Here is a 24,199-nt window from a genome sequence, read left to right as displayed (position 1 = left end):
AAAGTAAACATCCCCTTACCCTTAACTTTTTTCTGCAAAGATAGCAACCAAATGTTTCCTATAATTTGGAATCAGACTTCCACATCATTGCTGAGGAACGTCAGACAACTCTTCCTTACACTTTAACTTTGAAACAGTGGTTTGTTAATTACTTGTTTCAAATCCTGTCACTGCATCTCATTTTGTTTTAAGACTGAACATTGACTAAGCCAGTAAGAACAATTTTAACTTCTTCTCAGCCATTCCAATATAGGCATGCTTTTGTTTTTTGTATTACAGTTTTTGCTGCAAGACTCAAGCACAATTCAGCTTCACCTCATGGGTGGATAATCATCAATCCTCCTTAAGTGAATTAATAGTTTCTTCAATTGTGACAAGATGTTTAGGTTCTGAGGAAGAAAAGTGTCAACACGCCATGACACTACCACCAACATGTTTGACTGCACATTTAATGGTCTTACTATGAAACTAAATTTCTTTACACTAGCTAGAACTCTACCCATGTCATTCAAAAAGATTAAACTTTTTCTCAGGTCTATACAACATTTTCTCAAAATGCTTGAGAATTATCCAGGCATTAACTAGCAAATAACAGATGAGTGTTTATTTTCGTCTTGGTTAGTAGTGGCGTCCCATTGCTACTCTGAAGTGAAGCCATTTTTTGCTAATCCTTTTCCGATTATGGATTCAACAGCACTGATCTTGATTACATTAAGGGAAACCTGTGGTTTTTTTATTTTAGGATTCTTTGTCATATCCTAGATAATTATATACTATACCACTGGAGGCATTTTTTTGCAGGGCGATATTTCTGGCAAGATTCACAGCTTTTTCAAGTGTTTCACATTTAGCGATTATGACTGTCACTGTGGCTTGGTGGAGTCCAGGAGCTACACATATTGATAGAAAAGCAATACTAAAGTCAAACAAAATATCTGAAGAGATCAGAAAAAATGTGTTGCTAAATATTTGTGCTGGCAACTTGACGTTGGGAGTGAAGATCAAAATAAATGGTGTTTATATTGAGCAGGGCCAGCTGTACTCAAGCCTAGTTGTGCTCAATCTGCCAATAGTAATTATCCTGTTAACTGGGTTGTTTTAACTACGGGGCGATTCATTTTTCACACAGCGCCAGGTGTTGTCAGACAACATTGTTCATTCAATAAAAAAGTGTTTTGTCAACTTAAATAAGAATAGTGAAATATGTGTAACAGACACATTTTCTGACATACTGAATGCTCTTATAACACTTTGTTATTCAGTTCGAATTCATACCATCTTACGAAAGACTTGCATAACCTAGTAAATTCATCACCAGGTAAGAATGAGAGAATCAAGTGGCAAGTGGTCAATATTTTGCCTATTTTATGCTGAAAATGTTAATTAAGCACATGTAATTTACCAAAATTTCTTCTTTTGTCAAAGTAACAGTGAGGCAAGAAAACAGCTATTTTAGATCACAAATTATTTGTCATCTGTATTACATCCAAAGTATAGCTGTAAGGAGTCACTACTAAAAATAAGAAAGAAATAAAAAACACTCTGGGTCTAAACTGAAGTATGCATTTTTTTTAAATACTGCTACATCACCAGATTGGATATGTATATCTTGCTATTAGCCATAAGTTGTAAGTGTATGGACTTTGGAAAAGGGTCAGCTGGAAGCTCAGACAATTTTTTTTTTTAAATCTCGTTCTGGCTATGTGCATGTACCATTTTAGTTATACTGGTATTTTGTGCTCAGTGTCTACAAACACATATTTCGTTTAAGTATTATTTGTGATTTTCTACTACAGAGGGTTTCTAACCTGCACCACTGCCTCCATCACGTTACTGCTGCTTACACTAAATATCTACTTACATTAGTTGATGTGAAAAGAGAAGTGGTGAAAGGAGAAATTTCATTTCATTGGAAAAGGTACGGCCAAAATATTCAAAAAATATTTTTAGCTTACTTTTGTTGTTATAAAAATATTTCTGAAATGTTCAAGACATTTTGTGAAAATAAGAGCTCTGATGCTTCAAAGTCTAGATATCTGCTCAGTTTTAAATCTTTTTTTTTCCTTTTTTTTTTTTATTATTTCTGTGTTTCCGTTCTCTGATCTGTTTATTCAGCACAGGGTACTATGAGGCCTTCTCTTAATTTACACTCTGATAGTTACATATATGTCTATCTATGGTTCTAAATAAATGTTTATTTGATATGCTTTCATCTCCATGTGTGACTACAATGGATCAAAATCGACTTGAGAAAAGACCTACTTTTAGAATCACATCAAGCTGCCTATATTTTTTAAAAGGCACCTTTAATATACTGAACTAATGAAACTATTTTACATTACAGATTCAAAACTGAAACTATATATATTTGGGACAGTAACAAACAGTTTTTACAGATGTGGCAACAAAGACAAAATATCCAATACACTATTAATAGAAAAGTTGAAGCAAAACCTACAAAGCACTTCACAAACACCTCATGAAATTTACTATAGACAGACTTATTTTCTTATTTATTAAAAATACATGCAAACACCTGGCACATTTTTGCAATGCAAAGAGTATATTTAAGCACATGCTAAGATTTACATTTGGTCAATTAAGGGATGTTTGTTTGATTTGTTGAGTAAATCACTGGTGATATACACACACATTTCACAGTATAGATAAATACAGTACATTAATCAAAATGAAAAATAACTAATTTTTCAAATTAAAATTTCAAATGTACCCCAAAAGTCATTTTATATGTCAGCTATGTTCAATATTGCTTCATTTATATGTTGTTAGGAATCATTTCAGTACTAGCTGGTAAAGGGCACGTAAAACCTAAATGATGATGAATTAATGATTACCAGTATCCCAGAATCCTGTGGGATTATACCTGTGAGTGATTATATATGGAGTGGTCTTGACAGAACACATGGTTAAAGAAAGTGCAACAAATAACCTAAACCTTTCATGTTCAAAAGTAAAAAGGGTTATGAAATAGGTAATTACATTCATCAGGTTGAACTGAAAATGTTACAATCAGCAGTATTGTATTCAGTTTTAAGGCTCAACATTACAAGTAATTACTATAGCTTATATTCAGCAGCACACATTTTTAAATAATGAAAACCTAATTTAAAAGTTATTTCTGCACAGCTGCACAGATCTAGTTTCAAACTCTAGATCATTATACTGGAAAATATTTCTGAAGCACTAAAATGTTTTTTTCTTCACAAAAAAAAAAATAATAATACAGAATATCTGTAAACTCAATCTGTTAGGTTACAGAAAATAATAAAAACAGCTATTGGGTTCACTGTCATTTTCAAAATAATGTAACAAATGATACATAACTGATCTTGGTTATGGTTGGGTACTGATGCCTTTAAGCTTTAAGAAAGTGGGTTTGAACTGCAATTGTATCCATACACATTTTCTCCATTTCGACTTCAGCTTTTTGTCCAAGTATGCAAACTCCCTTCCCAACTGCAAAATATATGCAACTTAGGTTGATTGGCAACTTAAATCTGGCCTAGTAGGAGTTTTCTGAGAGTTAATTTGCAAGTATGTTCAGAAATTAGACTGGTGTTCAGGGTTAATTTCTGCTAATTTTTGCTAATTCGTGAATGATCTGTTTCCCCACCCCAAAGATGCTGAAATAAGTAAAGCAGAAACAGATTCTAGATAGATGGAAGATTAACACAAATCAATGCATGGAGATTTGACCTTTAACATATATTCAACATGTGATTAATGAAACTGACAAGATGACAAGTACATCAGATTGTTACTTGTAATGCCAAATTAATTATTTGATTAGTTATCATTTAATTAAAGACTGGAGATGAACATCACAAAAATAATGGAAAACAGACATTGAAGTCGCTTCTATACTGTAAAGAGTTAAAATAATGAGCTGCCAAAAAAATTTTAAAAAAGAAGAAGAAACTTACCGCACCAGAATGTCAGGCTTGCTGAGCTGGTTATTAGGTATACAATTTTCCATTAAATCCTTATGAGTACTGGGACTCTTGCTAGGGCATTTTTGTTTTTTATCAATTTTGCTGGACGAAGAGGAGGGAATGCTCCCATTGGAAGTGCTGTGACAGCGTGGTGAAGAGTTGCCTACACCACTGGCATTCTTGTAGTTTTTTGATGAGGCTGTGCAATTTTCCTCTTTTAGAAGATTTTCTGTACTTCCTACTAAATCATTGTTTAATCTCTTACTGTTGATATGATTTTCCATATACTCAATTTCTTGTATTTTAGAGTCTACAGACTGTAAAATATTATTATTTATTCCAAGGTTTTGTTTTTTAACCTCTCTGTCCTTTTCTTTTCCCTTTTCTCTATATTCTAGTTCTGGTAATGTTGTTGCCAATTTTTTATTGGCAGGGATTCCCCCATTGTGCTGTGAAACTGCTGTTGAATCCACTTCTAAAATCCCTTTGGCTACTGCAGCTGGAAAAGAACATAAAGAAGATGTCTTAAAATAGATACAAGACAGAAAATTTGATTTAATTATGAATTTCACATTCAGACAAAAATATAAAGTAATGAATAAGCTAGTTAAACAAGCAAGTCTATGATGAAAGCAAGAAACACATAGTAACTATGTAATAACACAGAGAAATTCTATTACTTATTTTAGATGTTGTTTAAAGTTGTTCTATGAAAATTAATTGTGGGTTGGACATTTACATCTCAGACACAAACTCGCATTGCTCATTTACAATTCTGTACTTAAAACAGAAAATGGTAATACAGTATGTAAGTGAATTAACAAAAATTGCCCTTGATACAATCAAAGATCAATAAATTATAAGGCAAAAATAAAATACTAAATACTACGTTTTAGCAGATGGTTGCTTGTGAGAGATCTTGTGTATCAGTATTAACAATGTCAAACAAGTTGCATGGATGACAAAATATTAATCCTAACAAAGAGTCCAGAGAAAAGTTATTGTTTCTAACAGCATGCTCTTGTGAACAATTCAACAAATGTTATCCTTGTGTATTGACTTTGGGTGCTCTTGCAATCAAGGAAAAACTATGCATTTGTGTCGGGGTACAACACCTGCATTAGAGCACCATATAGTAAACCAAAATACTCTCATACACTTCATATAGTCCTAGACCACTTATGACATGCACTTACCATTTTACAGCTATTTTTACCACAGCATTAAAAGAAACAAATTGAGAAAATCATACTGCATTTTACTAAAGAAATACACCTTTACCACGGAAAATCATATGTTTTAGCAATACAATAAATAAAACACATAGGCAATGATTAAACGGAATAGATGCACAACATTTATGCAAAAAAAAAAGAAATTCAAAACGTAGATATTGATTAAACATGAATTCAAAAGAACTTATCAATTACTGAGCAGATCAGTTTGAAGGCTAACAAGTGAACTGCTAAAAAATGTAAAATTCTGCCTTTATTTACTAGTAAGTGTGAATACTATAAGAATATACTAGGAAAGCACCTTGTTTAAAAAGTACAAGTAAATCATGCCAAATAAATACTGCTTATCTGAAATAAAATCCAACCTTCTTCTGCTTCTCGCTCCTGTCTCTGTAGCATTTGCTGCTCTGGAGGTAATGCCTGTTGAAGAAGCTGCATATAAAACTCATTCTCTTTCTGTACCTCCTTTTGTTTTCTTAACCGCATTTTGTAGCTGACATAACTTTTGAAACCAAAACCCAGAGTCACAACAGGATATCCAATGCTTTAGGGGGGAAAAAAAGAAAAATTAATTTTCTGCTTTATTTTGACATTATTATGAGTTATGGTCACATTTTCTGCACTCTCTAAAATAATTAACCTTACACTTAAACATCTATCAAACGTGCTCCCTCAATCTTAAGAAATAAATATTTTAAGGCTCCAATAAATCTTTAGTATTTGAAATCAGATACATTGCAACAGTATGTCTTAGTAAGAAATGTGAATATGATATATTTATGTTTTGCTGAAAAGCATGAACGTCTTGCAAATGTAAAGGCATTTTTTGTTATTCAATTAAAAGTAATTTATTTTAAACAATCGTACAAAAAAAAAAAAAATCACAGTATTAATACTACATTAATACTCGTAACTGATTAATATAATATCTGCATTTATTCAGCTAACAATGTTTTCCAAAATTGTATATACTCCACAAGTACAAATACAGTAATGATTATTTTATAATAAATAAAGCACTAACAATTAAACAGGTCAAAGGACAGGACTGAATTGGAAACCCTTTGGATTTTGGTCACTAGATCACAGCATTAACTAACACAATGAAAAGTGGCAATGTTTACTTTCATATAATGCTGGACAATGAAGTTTTCTTCCTGAAAATTTTGCGCCTGCTGATTACAAAAAATGTTTCCTATAATGTACCTTTTTAGAGCAATCAACTATTTTTGTGACTTCCTCCCATATTATGAGCAAAATAATATATACAGTACAACAATCACAACTGGAACATTTGTGATGATGTAAAGGTAATGGAACTGCTAAAGGGAATTGAGCTCAGACATTCAAAGTAGTGCGGTTTCATTTTGCGAATGGGTCAGTCATGCTAAGCAGTCACATTACATTAAAAAGAACTGGCCACTCAGTAAATGTCTGGCCAGCCAAGCATGGCACCTAAACCACTGTTGACGCAACCAAGATATTTTTGCCTCCTTTTCTTTTTAAAGCTTGGACTGATGAAAAATTTCATGAAAGCAATTACTAAGAAATAATTTTGATATTATTTCAAGGATTTTGGTACATTGATATTTGAGATAGAAGTTTCCAGAAATAAATGATGCCAAAATTAAGAAGGGAGTTTTTGCTGGTTCACAAATCAAACATGTCATCAATGACTAGCAGTTCAAAGATCAGATAGAAGGGCCAGAGGAAATCACATGGATGGAATTTAAGGAAGCTGTTGAGAATTTTCTTGGCAACTAAACAGCAGCAAATAAAGTGGTTTTAGGGCAAGTGGAATCCATTAATGCTGGCCAGCTATTGTTGGACACTGAAGAGAAGCACTGGATGGTGAGTACAAATGAAAATCAGCAGTAAAACATTTTCAGCTCAACTGAACTAATGCAATGTGTCAGCATCATTAACTGGCTAAACATACTAAATTCAATAAAATTGTATGCTCCTCCATATTCCTGTGTAATACAGTCAATCCGAAATCATAATCACCAGAAATTTGCAGAAAGCAAAAAAAAAAAAAAAGTGTCCAGTGTAACACAATTAAATATATACTTAAAACATTTTCTAATTCACTGCATAATGCAATTATCTATCACTGTGAGTTCTTTAACCTTCCAAAACAGAAATGTATGTAGTTTCCTTTACATAATACTAACAGACTTCTTTCTCAAGACATAGAATATCTTGCTTGAAAGATTAAAAAACAGTTAAACAGTTGATGCTATTTTCTGGATTTAAAATGGCACGCTTATATTGAGAAAAAAGCAAAACTTACTAACATGCAGTCCTTAAAGGGAACCTAGTGTAGTATACAGCACATAACTCACCAGTGTGCAGCAAAAGGACGACACAAGTCGACATGAAAATTTTTCAGATCTTTAAATCTGATTGCAGCTTCTATATAAACAAACAATATCCACAGAGATACTGTAGGTAAACAAACTCCCCGCTCTGTGAATGCAAAAGAAAGCAAACAAGGTTTTTCAAGAGGGAAACAGTTAGTTTTACTGAGCATTGTAAATTTTGAAAATTTCTTTTTATACATTATGGAATATGTTGAATATTGAATAAGTTTGTAAAATCCCATTAGAGCATTGGGATATAACAAAAACATACTAAAGAATGTCAATAAATACTTCTTTCAAGAATAAGTCTGGTACTGCCCTGACTGTATATTCTTGCAAATCCTCTGAATTATAATAAGCTGGTAAAGATAATGCAGAAGGAAGAAAAAATACACTCACACAAAAGTATGTGCAGTATAAGGAAATATTAAAAAAAAATAAAAAAATAACCTAATGTGGATTGGAGTTGGCAAAGCATCTATTTTATTGAACTTTCAAAATCCTGACATTCAATATTACTTTTCTTCACATTGCAGAATGGAACAGGTTTCAGAACCAATATATGAGACTGAGACATTTTGCGATATACTAAAGCATCTCTCATAAACTACATTTTTCCACTAGAATGCCAATCAATCTCACCTGAAACAGACTATTTTTGCACTCAAAAACAGTAGAATTAGCCTCCCGAATTCCACTTCAAGAGAACCTTAATCCTCAGTGTTAATGCAGATAGTTCAGTAGTCAAGTCCTAATTTATTTATGATGGTAGGCCAATTCCACACTCTCATTAATTAGTGCTGGAACTTGTCACTCAAGAATTGTTTACTTATAGCTTATCTTTGACATCCAAGAATGTATTAGCATGGTAGCAAGGACTTAGAAATTCTAAAATAATTTTTCAAAATTAAATATTTTTCACACTTGTATTACTAATGTACCTAGGATACAAGTTTTGGAAATGGCAATAAACTGAGAAAATTCTCTGTAACCTCTTTACTTCAACATAAGAAGAAAGGCACTGAAAAGAAATTAAAAGGTACTTGAACTAGGTTCTATCTATGTCCAGTACCAGGTAGGCTGTACATGTTGGAATTTCATCACTTTAAAAAAAAAATTATTTATTCATTATCCAAAATATCTTATTATAGTTCAGGGGTACAGGAAGAGTCCTGTGGTAACTGAACATGTACATCACCTTTATGTGCAAAGAAAACCAGAGGACATGTGAAGGCCACAAAAAGACAGGGTCTTGAACAAAATTTGAACCCCGGACCTAGGGGTTATGGTCATCATAATCACCAAGCTATGATTTTAAAAACTCATTTACCAAAATTATATAAATGTAGGATAAGTTAAACAATAATAATGTAAAACATTGGTTATAACTGTAAATACAACATATCATTGCACACTGGCACAATTCCAAAGTGATTCAAAGCAGGGTAAACTGTACAAAAGCCCAAATAATGTGATTAACACTTGGCCTTGCAACCTGAGTGCTGTTTAGACTTTACTTCCAGAAATAAAAATGCCATAGAGGTTAACATTGGGGTATATCCGTGAAGGGACTTGCAAATGGTTCGTGAGGAAAAGCAGGAAGACATCATAGTGTCCTTTATGCTAGAAGAAAAATATGCTTCTTTATGGATTTAATTAAAAAAATTAATAAAATGAACCTTGTGGCTTTTAATGCTGGTAGCATCTCACAAAATGGTTTTTGATGCATTAAGAAGCGTTGGCACCAGTATACAGGTAAACTGCCAGGCTGTTTAATTTTCATAGTAAAATGTTTTAAGGTAAGGAAATTATGCTGATATAGTAGTATTCTACAATGTTTCAGAACATAAAATTTCACAAAAATACAATAACTTACATTTACATTCCTATTGCTTCTTTAGCACAAAGCCTTACGATATCTATTCTGCTTAACATTTTTAATTATGAGATATGGGTAAGCTGATTTTTAAAATGCTTAGCACCTGAAACCTAATACTAAAGTATTACCCTTTCATGCAATTTTAAACCCTGAATGAACTATTTCACCAAAAATAAAAATTACAAAACCAAAAACATTTACATCTATATTAAGTCAGAAAAGGCAGGTTTAATCATTCGGAAAGAACTTATTTCAAACACATATTTTGCTAGTTCTTTTAACGAATTGGCAGGTGAAAGCTGTGTTATCACATACAATATTTTGTTTGCACTGTATATTTTCTTTCTGGTCTGTGGCCGTACTTGTTGACCGTAATACTGATTTTTCTGTTTTTGATAAAACTGACTGTATGGCAAAAGGACAGATATCAAAGTTCAAGCAAACTGTCAACAAACTCAATGTAGGTGAAATAAGTTTATTCTTTTCAAAATATGCTGCGCTTTACATAATCTGCATAGTATACTAAAGCAATTCTGATGATATGTTTTAATGACATTAAGAGGACCACCTTTGGCATGGGACAATTTCATTAACATCTCCAGATTTCAAATAATTGCAAAAAAAATCTTCAAAATTACAATCGTGTTTCCTCTATACAAATGTAATTAAGACATACACAATATGAGCAGACTACTGGTATTTCTCATGGAAAATGTTGGAACTATCAAGAGAATCAAACTTTAATCCTAAATTAGAGTTGTAAAAATACGGAGTATACTATGTGTGTAATATATTGTGACATCAGACTAGCAGGAAAAGAAATGTCAAACTCTATAAGGGGAAGGATAATAGTACTGCAATATCAATCCAAGTGCTCAGTTACAATATTAACTCTGTGACTGAAACTATGAAGACTTAAAGATGGTTCAGGATAATAAAAGGCAAAGTAATGTTCTTACCTGTGTGCCAGACATACTGTACCCAGACATATGTACTAGCAGCAAAGAATAACCACTGGACTGGTATAAACAGTAGACAAATTATGTCTGATGTGAATGCTACACAAACAAAAAACACTGAAAATGCCTGGAAAAAAAAAAGAAAAACAATAAATTGGTGTTTCATTGTGTCATTTTCAAATTCAATTCATTGCTAAGTGAATTGCTACCATCTCTCCCCATATACTATGAAGTTGGCATACCCTACTCAATTTGAAAAAATTTCAAGATGTAGTTGTTTACGTGGTTAAAACAAACTTCACACATTAATCTGTCTTTGACTTCATCTGGTATGTAATGAGCTCTTGTCTGCTAGTAAGTTTTACACTACTGTTAACTCTAACGTAAATAGAAATTAAATGGTCAACATTTATTACAAATTATATTTTAAAAATCAATTAATTCCTTCCTGTACAGTAAAGGAGGATGAATTCCCATGAAAGCTCCATAAACAGATACCATGCCATTAACAAATAAAATGGAATTCAAAAGACAGAGCTAAAATCAAACTACACTTACTTTTTTTAAACAGAGATACATCTTGATTTGCTTTTTAATGAAGTAAGCACGGAGACAATAATGTAATTTATTAATGTATTAATTATGTTATGCAAACAATAATAGGTAGGAGTTCAAACAATTACTTAACATAAACAGTAAAAAGTTTCATTCTTGTATTAGAAAATTTCACACAATATGTTCATACTAATTTAATTGAATTACTGTGGTAATTCAAAATAAGTCCTGCATCTTCTGGTCATGTAACAATGTTAATTTTTTTTACATCATCTGTTCACAATGCATGATGAAAGAAACTACCCAGGGAAAATTCGAAGTAGCATTCACACAATTCAAGTATTAATATACAGCAAAAGATCATTAAACACATGATTAGTAGGAACCAACTTTGAAGAGCCTAAACAAGGAAAGATAAACTGATCATAAGTACTGTGAGATTGACATTATGAGTTGAAGTACATCACCTAACCATTTCTGATTTTAAAATTTTTTCATACACTGATCCACTTCTTAAAAGGAGAAATATCTGTCAAAGATCTAACTACTGTATCTCTTATTTTAAAACAAGTATGTCACTGAAACTCCCAATTACGACAGGAAAATATGCCTCTGAATAGAAGAGGTTTCCACCCATAGATTGCAAAAATCAATTTAATAGGCTGTAGTTTAAAAATATTTTCTTTATTCATTAAAATGTATACAGGCGTGCCCAGAATTGTACCTGTAAATTTATGGGTTAAGTAAATATTTGGACAAAACTAGATCAAGAATTCAATGAAGTCAACACTCCAGGTCAAAACGTATACAAAACAAACATATTGCCGGTAAAGCAAGTTAATTGTTATTTATAATTAAAAATTTGTGATCCTCACTTTTGATATAACTAGGTCCACCCAGTATTAATGTCAACAGCCTCCAAAGCTACTCTGTCCTGTGCAAAGACTCTAGTAAGCAAAACCCAGTCCACTAGGATTCAGCATTCACTACTGACAGTCATCCTTACTTACAACATACTGTCATTCACGTACGTGTACCAATCAAATGACACCCAGGTAATGAAAAGTGAAGGCCTGGATTGATCAGTCAGAGACTTAGATTGAATTTTCAAATGAGGGCTCCTCTTTATCATAGCCAATAAAAAACTACTAAGTCCACATAACACAAACAGATGACAGCATGGACTTTATCATAAGTAATGTGACCAAAAACAAGAATGCTAAGCACTCTAGTGGTAGTTATTTAACTTCTGCACAGCTTTTTGGGTCCTACTATCCTTAACTGGGATGAGAAGTCCTTGTAAGAATACTATCAAAAAGAAACTTGCCAGGTTGACCTTGCATATGTAAATGAACAAATCCTACTCAATTCCTAGAATGATTGTACTTTACAATTTTGAACACAAAGAACTTTTGAGATTAGTACCTGGCTATCACCATGGTGGAATTTAATGTAGCATTACCAGTTTGTAGTTTAAGAATTTTTCTTTTAATTGGCTGGGAAATTGATGTATTCTCAGCTGAACAGAAAACACTAACTAATTTCATCAAATATCACTGAAACACTCTTACACAGCTATTCAAATTTTAATTTCACCATTTAAAACAGTTCATATAGGTCAAATATAATACATACCAGTCCCTGGTATCTGAAGGAATCATAAACACTTCTGATAAACAACCAGAATGGCCACAGGTATTCAAACCTGAATTCTAGAACAAAGTCTGCCAGCAGCACCAAGGCCCAAACAACGAGAAATTTAAGGTAGAGGAAAGTGCTGTAGAAAAAGAAAAAAAAAAAACAAAAAAACTTTAAGCAAATCAGTTAAATCAAAGGCAGCTTTTCAATTTAAAACAGTTGTTAATCTCTGTGATCCTCTACTAGTAAAGTTAATGGAGACCACGGTACAGCAATTATTTGGCATTAGGCAAAACATTTATGTTTGCAGAATATCCTTATTTACCTAGTAATATTAAAATATATATATAAGCCCATTTTATCAGATTCTGGGTCACAAAATCAAACAGGAGAAAAATAGCTAATTAATCTAACCTATAAATTTTTGGTGTTCTGAGATAATTTTGGAGAACCTGCTATGTTTTGGGATGGGGCTCAAGTACAAATATGAAGAAAACATGCAAACTTGACACAGAGAATGACAGAATAGGGGACCAATATGCAAATTGCAGAATGGTGCATTTAAGAGATGGCAATGCTAATCAGTGTGCTACCATGCTCATAGGGTTATATATTTGCAGAACATAAATTATATTAAAAATACATAGACCATTAGTAAGATTGCCTTGAATATTGTAAGCAACTCTGACCACAAAAAATGATACTGCTACAAAAGAATCCGTACAGGAACCCACACCTCCTCTAAAGTGCTTGCACCTGAAGACACTAGTAACTTCCAGTGGCAAGGTAAATGTCTACAAATGATTCCTCGGTCAAGCTGGAAGGAGAAAAAGGCGTTTCCATTTTTAAAAGAAGAATCAAAGAACTTAAAACAGTTTAACTATACTACAAACTTCCCCTTAGAAAGGTGACAAATACCACAGTCTTTTTCCTAAAGACATAACTACAGTATTACAAAGTATACTAACACACAAGTCTGAAAAATAAGTTTAGTACAGTATTTTAAAAATCAGGCAAAAATTATCAAAACATAAAACTAGCTATTAGGCATATAGGAAAAGATTTTTTAAGAAAAGGTGGGGATTAAGGGATTTTAAAAGAAGCACAGTAAAATATTATGTTACGCATTTGTGATTAATGCCTCTTGATTCAAGCATATATTAAACCTTAGCCTACCTTTGTATCTTCTTCTGAGTCCAGTTCCTACCCTCTGATAGCCCTGATTTTACTAAGTGGGATTGAATATGGATGAATGAAAGAATGAAAATGCTTCTTACTTTAGTGGTTTCACCATTAAATTATCTCTGTATTGCTATAATCGTAAAAAGAGCATAATAATTGAACAAGCTAAACTGAAATACTTTGTACTTCAAGAACTAAGAATTACTACGAAGGAAGCAAAATATATACAGTAAAACTATGATTTTAGTTGGTTGACTGAATGTTGCATTCAGAACTTTAATAGTAAAAACAACTATAGACATCCAAAGAAGAAAATGTAGACACTTAACTATACATGCATAATCAACGTACTTCGGGACACAAACAATCCATTCACTGATACCTGAGCTGCTAAGTAAATCGATAAAGTGGCAATAAAATAGGTTTATATTTTTATGTAAGAAACAAACATTTTAAGAATATGTACAACAAAGGAAAGACAGGTTAGAAATGCTATAAGTAGAAATATTTTCCATGTTGTTAGAAACAACAGAAAATAATAAATATGTCTGGTCACATATAATCCCCTATAAACAAGCAACTACAAAAATATATTGGTATCAAACAGTCTGCCATGGCAAACTATTTAAAAATGGCAACTACTGAAAAAAAATTACATACAAGAAGATATTAATGTTCACAGTGTGGGAGTAAGGTGCCTTAAACTTCTCACGGGGGTGGGCACCAAGTTATTTACATAAAACCCTACCTAGGTCACAGGTGTATATTAAATGCTATCCAAAAAACATACTTGAACACAATTTCTAACTCAGTGCATTATCTCTCTTCTTGTTTCTGTATATAAATTAAGTAATACATCATTGAAAATTCAATATTTCAGTATTGGAGTTTTAATGTATTTTGCCTGCAGACATTTTTCAATTTGTTTATTTAGTTTTAACATGCAGATGTAAGGTTTAAATTGAAACTCAATCATCCATAGTTGGATGCTGTTAATAGAATGACAAAATCTTCACATTGCAACTATATCTATATGTTTGTATTTTTTTCTTATTTGGTATATTTCTTGGTATATTTCTTTATCCTTCTTCCACAGACTAGATCCTATACATATGCCTTCCACAACTTCTCTTTGGCTGTTCTGGGGAAAAAAAAAAAGACTCAAAGCTATGTAAGAAGGTGGGATGGTAATGCAATGTTCATTCAAGCAAAATATACCTTCTTTATAGGCGAGTAAATGCGACTTTCAGACCAGTCGGCTCTAAACCAAACCATTTCTCAAGGAGGTACACAGTGTCTTCTTAACTTTGATACAAATGCCTTTTCACAGAATGAAGCAATGAACAACCCCACCATTGCAAAACACGAATTATTCATATCCAGACTACTGTGATTGATAACTGTCCACCAAGAGGAGTAATTTGTTGCATTGCATAAATCCTATATTAGGACAAAAACTAAGAAGAACTGGAATTCTATCCATTGATAATGGTTTCACTATGTCAAGTGCAACTTGCATTAGGTTCTGGATGTGTACAACCCTGTACAGTACTGAAAAAAAAAAAAGGGGGCTGTGGAAAATAAAGATGCATTAAATTATACTTGAACACCTATTTTTTTTTTTTTTTAAGTGAAAAAAATACTTTCTATGCTATACCTTTTAAGAGTGAAGTTATACACACACACACACACGCACACACATATATACATATATACACATAATACACATCATTAGTGGAAGCGTTGTCTGTCTGTCACCCCAGCCTTTGAAACTTTGATCTTGGTTTCAGTCGAAAGCTTATGCAGAGACACACGCTCACACACAATACAACCCTTGATATCTATGCCCGGCTCACAGCATCTACCAAATTTCCTCACAGTGCTTTTCATAGGCACTGAAGACACAGAAGAGTGAAGTCCCTGACTGGAAGTCCACAGCTATGTGCAAACAGAACAGAGGTGTGGAAACGCAGTGTTCATGTGGCACTGCTGGCACGGATCAAACAACAGAAATGCAACAAGAAAGTCACAGCACCACATCCACAAACAACTCCCAACACAAAACAAACTGAAGCAGTCCATCACAGTGAGTCACAATCCACACGCCAATAACACATGCATCAACCCAGGGATACAAATGCAAGTGGGACAAACACGGACAGTTTCCTCTGCAACCATTTGCTCTGCTCGCAATACAAAGTCACATATCATTTGGCCAATAAGGCAACAGCATCCTTGGCCTTTCCTCAAAGTTGGCTTAAAAGCAACAGCTGTTTCACGGATGACAACTGACAAACAATAAAATGGCATGACACTGCCACACAACGCAAATAAACAGCCTGAAATTTCACAAGAGCTGCAAGAATAAATGATTTAGAACATATGCACAGTATCAACAGCTCCTTATCTTTTACATCCAGGTGAGCCTTTATTGATATCTTACCCGACAGACATGGCATTGCATACATCTTCAAATGGGGTTAGGACAAATAAAAGCAAACAACACACAAACAGACAACTTCATTATCATTATCATATATATAGCTGTTCAAATAAAAACGCTTAACCAATAGGTATCGTGACCTAAACAATACAGACATCTCTCCTCATTTTCTTACAAAAGTACAGGCTCTCATTAATGCACACAGCCCTAATGTCCAACAATACACCATGGAATCAGGTGACACCTGGAGATGGCCAATTTTTAGCCTCTTGTGACATGACAGCGATTCCAGCGAACCGAGTTAAACAAAAAAAAACTTTAAATTTTACTTTTCCAAAATAATTTCAAAGCTATGCTATTTCTCCATCCATCCATTATCCAACCTGCTATATCCTATTTCTCAACCAGTCCAATTCACCAGATTAGTCCAGCAACAGTCATATTTTTCATCTTTATAACCTGTTCCCCCACAATATATTAATTTCTATACATATTCATCTACTACAATTCCCATCATCCTTAACCAGACAAAATCAGTATGAGCACCAGCAAAAGTATAATGTCATCAAAAATACCAGCTATGTTTTTTCTTTCCTCAATTACTTTCCTGAATTGTGATATTATTCCCTTGCTAAATTACAGCTTTTACCTTAGTGTCATTCTCTGTCATTATCAGTTGTATTTAGCACAGTCAAATTGCATTTACAAAAGACAACTTTCATCTACACCATTTTCAAACAAATGCAGGAGTCCAAAACTGGCTTATGCTGTGTTACTAATTACTCTCTATTATGATGTTATCTTTGGCATCATCTGCACAGCAAGATTTCTCCTCACTGTCAAGCACTTGCTTATGCATGCAATTCATTTTACTGCATCCACCTCACTTGAAAATAACTCTGAAATTCACAGCCTCACGTTTTTCAAAAAGTCAACAAAAAGTTGTCCACCACCATACCTTGCCAATATTTATCAACAACCAGCATTAACCTGTTTATATATTTTAAAAAAGGGATAGAAACACACACACAAACTAGGTGATGGGCCCAAGTCATAATGGAACACAGAGTGAATCCCAATTTCTTCTAAATCTCATGTAGATTTTTCCCCAGAATACAACAGAAAAAGACCAAAAGAAAATGGCACTTTAAATTGTGCAAAAGTAATTACTAAGTTTCGCTTTAATAAATAAAGTTTATGGCTTTTTTTTTTTAAACTTCCAAAGAATTAACTTTAAATCAACTTCATAACATTATAAAATACTACAATTGGTGATGTCCTGTACTAACCTCTTTTACACAGGACCAATGCTGCTATAACACACTGTACCTCAGGCTTTTGATTTAACATTTTATCACATTCTTGCTTTGCTTCTTCTTAGTATTTTCCTTGCTCTTTTCTTTTTTCAATAAAACTTTTTTGACTTTAGACTTTCACATTACACTGTCTTGGAATGGTTTTTCCATTCCCTTTTCTTTAAGAGCAACACAAACATTTGCACAGTATCAACAACTCCTTATCTTTGCAATCCATGAGAGCCTCTATTGATACTCCCCCAGGACATGGTGCCTACGTGTTCAAAATTCATATTCAACTTTATCATTGTAACAGTGCACTACACCAGTTTAAATTGCCTTTGATTTAAAGACTGGAGGTCAACATGATCCACTAGCACTGCAATACATTCACCCAATACACTGTATGCACCCTATGTGGGCTGTGATTGTGCAGAGAAGGAGAGTGAAGATCAAGCCCTTAACTGTACCTCAATAGCAGGGCTGTTCAGCCCTTGCATTGTCATACATAAAAGTTTAACCCCCACTCTGCAATGCATGCACACACACACAAAACCACAAAACTTTAAAATGTTAAATCAAGCAAATAGAAATGAAACAATCAGCAGGACAACTGTATTCAAGTAGTTTATCAGTACTGACCGTAAACCAATTTACTTCTAAAAGTAACTTGGAAGAATCTTCAAATGCAGAATGATAATTAAAATTTAATAAGAATCAGATTGAACAAATAGTCAGAATTGGCCCAAAGCACTAATCATTTAATAGAGCATCCCAAACAAAGCAATGCAAGGGTATTGTATTGGGTCATACAAGGAGACAGGACTACCAGTAACACTCTGCAGGACTGTAAATTGGCAAGCAGATCAGAAAACCAAATGATCTACTGTATTTATTTATAACACCTCAGTTTTATTGTAATGCATGCAGTTTGTCTTATTGTTTCATGAAATCAAGGCATAGAACAAATAAACAATGACAAATAAAAAACAAAATAATAAGTCAAGAAATAATATGTGTACAACATTTTACTCAAATGTATGACTCGTCAAAGTAGCCACCGTTTGTTGATATAACTGCCAAACTGTGGTAACCCTTTTGATTAAACAAAACAAAACAACTCCAGACCATCACATTTTAAAAGTTAGTGTCACACACTAACCACCCTTTCATAAACTTGATTGCAGGATAAACCAAAAATTTCAAATTGTGATTCACTGGTCCATAAGACTTTCTTCCAGTCTAAAGTAGTCCACAGTTAGTATTTTAAGGCCCTATTTTGTCCTTTAAGTAAAGGCTTTCTTACTGCCACTAGCCTGGTCAAAACTGCAGCACAAATTCCCTGTTCACAGTAGAGTCTCAGACTTACTTTTTTGACCACTGTTAAGCTGTACTTGAAGCTGTTGTGATATGAGGCGCCTATCACGCAAGCTGGTGTCCTCAGTCACTTTTCTAAATGGGCTGTAAATTTTGGTCTGCCAGATCTCTATTAGTTTCTTTCAGTTTCCAATTGCCTTTAGATTGTGTAGGACACCATTCTCACCAACGCTTGGATTTTCTGTTTTGCAATTTTCTCTAAATAAAAGGCCTACACTTCACTTTCATTTAATTTCCATTTTCTTGCCATTATCACAGGAATTTATAACTTTCCACGGTGTCATATTGTCCAAGTAGCATTTGAGAGGGTGTAAAACACAGTCTGTTCCAACTCTGCTTTAAGACAGGCAGAGGACTTTTAAGTAATCAACTGAATCTGAGACACCTGTACAAATTGTTTGTCTTCAACTTGCAAGGCTTCATTTAATTTAACTGCTGAAGAATACCCGAGAGAATTTTATCCTATTAGATGTTCCCTGATGTAGCCCTATTTATAATATTCTAAAACTCCTTTTTCAGTTTTGCTAATCTAAACATTAAATTTAATCCTCTAGCTGTTTACCTTATCGCCATTTCGTCATTCATTGCATTTCAACTGATTAAATTTGAAGACAAACTGGAAAAACTGAGGTGTTCCAAATCTTTTAACTGATAGTGTTTCTGTATACATACACATACATACACATATATAAATAAATAAAATATACGCACACAAACATACAGTTGTAATCCTGTTTTAACAAAACTCATTGGACTACAATGATTTTTGTTACAATGGAATTTTATTGTAACAAATATGGGAAGACACATATACAATTGTGACAGGGGTCACCAGCCATTAGCCATCTCTAACGACAGCAGCACAAGGACAGCTACAAAGCTGCTCTGCTGTGTCTGATTAACAATAAACCAAGGGCAATGCAAGCAGTTTTCCAGGATCAGGCTTACTGTGTAACATGCTTTTGCACAATGTTGAGAACATTTAAAACCAGGCTTTGGCCTGCTCTTCTTACAATCTCCTGGTATGCCACAGCAGTGATTCTGAGCTGCTGGTGTTCTTCTAATCTGAAAATGGGAGCTAAAGCAGGATGATTGCCCCCATGTTGCGGCTCCTACCTCGTGTACTTGACTACTAAAGTAATAGCTCCTTATTTTGAATAAAGTCTTCAGACTGTACCTGCCTTCTCTATACAATAATAAAAGTACCTTGATTTTTCTTGGAAACCTGGACTCACCTTCCTGTCTCGTGCAATTCTGTGACCCAAGCTTGGCAATATCTGTATAAAAAAACAGCATTTTGTAGAGTTCCTGAGACTCGACTAATGTGTAGGCGTGGCATTAAGTATTTTTGCATCACTTTATTATCTTAGCTGGCTATTTTTGGACAAAAAAAAAAAGTGTGTTATACTGAAATTTACATTTTGTTAAAACGAAATCCGTTAAACATGAAGTTGTATGAATGTTTGTCTGGTCCAGCCAAAAGTATTAGTTATTCTGAAAATTCCATTACTTTGGTATTCATCATAACATGATTTGACCTGTACACACACACACACACAGTCCATACAAACTCACAGATACATACATAGTATAAAATTACATTTTATACAAACAAAGAATTATAGAGTGCCTATTAAATTTTACCACTGTACTTTTGTCTTTGCCAAAATATTGTATTATGGTTCCTTGTGCTAACTCACAGTTTTTTCAGACCTTACTTTCAGTTATTTCTTAAAGAACAAAAACCAATGACAAGACAGTTTCAAGGTCTAATTCTAATTATATGGTGGCTTTGCGATAAATATTCTAGATAAAAACATTGCAACTTAATTTGTTTGCATTAGGCTAACAAGATATGAATCAACATAATGACTAAAATGCAAAACTTATCTCAGAGAAATGTTAGTTTGTAAATAGTACTTAAACAACACATTAATGCCTAGCAGTAAGGAAACCTGGGTTCGCTTCCTGGGTCCTCCCTGTGTGGTGTTTGCTTTTTTCCCTGTGTCTGCATGGGTTTCCTCTGGGTGCTCGGTTTCCTCCCATAGTCCAAAGACACACAGGTTAGGTGCCTTGGCATCCTAAATTGTCCCTAGTGTGTGCTTGGTGTGTGTGTGTGTGTGCCCTGCCTGGGATTTGTTCCTGCCTTGCGCCCTGTGCTGGTGGAGATTTGTTCCAGCAGACTCCGTGACCCTGTGTTAGGTTATAGCGGGTTGGAGAATGACTGACTGACAACACATTAATACCTACAGTATTTTTAAAACAAGTTCTCTGGATGCTCAAAACTATATTTCCTATGATCTGATAGACGTTCTACATCGTAGTAATAGCATTAAACATCCACAGTTTAAGATAGTATCAACTGAAGATTTTAAATAATGGCAAATTAAAGTACTAACTATATTCTCCTTTTAGCATATATTTTACACGGTACTGAATACCCTGACTTAGAAGGGTTTGGAAGGAGACTTTTGAAAATCTATTTAAAGCATCTTACTATGGATCACGGATTATATTAAACATTTTTAAATATGTAAATAAAAGACAGTACATCTAAAGATAATTTTCATTGATGTTATTACTCCCACCCACTGACATTTATCAATATAAGAAAACAACTGTGAAAACTGAAAATTAAAAGTGTTTTTGTTAGTATTTTTTATTTAAGCATACGCAATAATATCCAGATGTTTGGTCTCTTAACATTCTTCAATTTTATCAGAAGATAGGGCTTACACTGTTGGCCTTTTCAGATGGCTGTTTCTTGATTTGCAAATTGCACCTTCAAAAAGCAAAATATTACACAAGAACTAGTTCTATATAATTAGGCATGTGTCCGGCTATTTGGCACAAAAAAAACTGAGGTAAAACAGATGAAGGACATTCACAGTTTGTGAAAAGTGACTGTTAAACTTTTTGTACTTATGTGGTTTGATTTTCAATGGTGCTGTTCCCTGATATCTTCAGCTTTCTTTCACTAGGCATACTCTAACCTCCCCTTTGTCTATCCTACTCCATGCCTGTACTCATAAATCATTTACTAGAGTTAAGCACTTGATCATGCAAAAGATCAAATTGTACAGGCAGCCTGGAAAAGTGGAGAGTGAAAAGGCAAAGACCCTATTTTTAAACATTATTCCTAAATGCAAGGCTGGTGTCCTAAAACACAAGTAATGCTTGCCATGTCTTAACAATACTTATTATAAAATATATTTACTTAATGAGAAAAGCTTTATATAAGCACAAAAAACTCAGCTGAAGGTTCAGAAACCACCTGAGATTGAAGTTAAGCAATATACAGGTGCCCATTCTCTCGGACAACCACATCACCATTACATATAAAAAGGCATAGGTTTAATCCCACAACTCTGCCAAAGAGTTCTGTGCTGGCGCCGTATCAAAGACCATGTCAGATAAGAATACAGAACAATACTTGCTTTTAAAGTATTTATGGTTTAATACATTTGAATGCAACCCCAGATAACTAAATCCTTCATACCATGAAAGTCTACTAGTCTAATAAACTGTAAACACACAAGTTTGGAAAGAAAAAAATCCATTTAAACAGGAAAAGCTGATTTCACTTAAATGTGCATTTTTTCTTAGTGTTTAACTTTGCATTTCACATGATAGGGTGTGCATTTTTACCTGATTGTCTGCCAGAACATCACTAAATTGCCCATCACATTTTTCATCAAAAAATGCCTTAATTTATTGGCTTTTCCAGGCAGACTGCCAGTTAAAAATTACATAGTTAAACTGAGACAGTCTTGCAATTGGAGTGCATATTTCAGCTAAAAAATGATTTATGCATTTAAAAATGTATAAACTCATTAACCCTCCTCATCCCTATATGAAATGGCTGGCTCACATTTTCCTGATCTAAAGTGATCACCATCAGGTAAAAGAGAGCTTGAAAAAAGCCATACCACGGTCATATCAACAAGTGGTAAGAAAACTTAACCTGTGTTTTACAAAAGTCAAGCCCATTCTTGTTTTGCTCTCCCTCCCCAGGCACCTTTTTTGATTGTCTGGCACTACCTGCCATCACATTTGATTGAGAATGGCAAGAGACACACCTCTTTGGCTTATGACTCATCCAGAGCTGCTGCCTTGAGAGAGTCACTTGGGAAAATTTACAGGTTTTAACCTTTGTAGTGCAAAGAAGCTTGAAAGAATCTGTCGGTCTACACACTTCCCAGGCTTGGATTTTCATTTTCTGTTGCATTGTTAGTTTCTGCCTATTTTCAGTCACCTAAATTGATCATTGCCTAGGTTAAAAATATTTTTAATGTTTTAATGACATATCTAAGAATGACAGCTTAGCTAACATAGGACATTTGAAGTTTGCACTGAAAACTGTGTTGTACACACACACACATACATACAAAATACATATTTGTATCTAATGCATAATGTTCCTCTGTTTACTTGTAACAATATTGTTTTGTGTCAGCCAAATTTTTCCCTTACTAGTTTTTAATTACTATATAATATTCTGGGCTGGAAAATGGAAGTGCACTTAATAGAAAGAAAATTAAACTGAACTGAAGATTACACTTCACAATAAGCTATAGCTAGAAACATTAAATTACACAAAGTAAAATACAAACACACTGCAGATATGTTTTGCATCTTTCAATCTATGAAAAAAGGCATAGTATTAAAATGTTTCTTGGTCTTGAGAGATTTTTTTGCCAAATATCAATTTTTAAAAGTCTAGTTTATTTTTAGAAAACATGCTTTTGATAGCACAATAAATCAAACAAGTCTGCAGCACAACTATAGCATCTCGTATTGGCTGAGGTATGAAGCATACAAAATTCAATGGCACCAAATATTGACATACAAAAATGATTACTAAATTCACTTAATGGCATCTGTTACCAGCTAAAAATGTTCTAAATATCCTGGAAAGCATGCATACAATTATTGTTCTTTTAAACCAAACCAGTCTATAAAAGTCTCTAACAGAAGCTGAACTCAAATGATTTAAAAACATGCCTGCTTGGTTAGGGTAAAAGGAACAGCAAAAGTAGTAACAAGGGTTGAAAAGCTGGAGCAGTGCAGTCATAGTTAAGCATTTCCTGATCTACTTACTGTGAGCATCATTATCTTGATGCTTCATGACCTTTCACTTGTGTTCTTGTTATCCTTTTTGAGCTTATCAACATGTTAGATATTGCCAGGATTAACACATCATATAGCAGCCAATACTGTATACAGATAAACCAAGGATAAGATACACTTGCCAGCAATATCAGTTGTCAAGTTTAAAATTTAACAACAGCTTGATGAAAACTGTGTCAATCTAGATCAT

At 33.7% G+C, this 24,199-nt stretch overlaps 1 protein-coding gene across 1 annotated transcript in view; it reads right to left on the bottom strand.

Moving 5' to 3' along the window:
* The window catches only part of maco1b (macoilin 1b), a 76,735-nt gene that overhangs the window by 46,174 nt on the left and 6,362 nt on the right, over window positions 1-24,199 (bottom strand). The window contains exons 2-6 of the mRNA XM_039739286.1: window positions 12,580-12,721; window positions 10,390-10,516; window positions 7,534-7,657; window positions 5,554-5,732; window positions 3,945-4,452 (exon numbers count right to left, since the gene is read on the bottom strand). Of these exons, the coding sequence (XP_039595220.1) occupies window positions 3,945-4,452; window positions 5,554-5,732; window positions 7,534-7,657; window positions 10,390-10,516; window positions 12,580-12,721 (1,080 nt within the window). The remainder of the gene's footprint in view (window positions 1-3,944; window positions 4,453-5,553; window positions 5,733-7,533; window positions 7,658-10,389; window positions 10,517-12,579; window positions 12,722-24,199) is intronic.

Source organism: Polypterus senegalus, chromosome 17 (genome assembly GCF_016835505.1).
Source record: "Polypterus senegalus isolate Bchr_013 chromosome 17, ASM1683550v1, whole genome shotgun sequence".
NCBI lineage: Eukaryota > Metazoa > Chordata > Cladistia > Polypteriformes > Polypteridae > Polypterus > Polypterus senegalus.
Note: the sequence above shows the minus strand (reverse complement) of the source record. Positions and strands in the feature narration are given on the sequence as shown.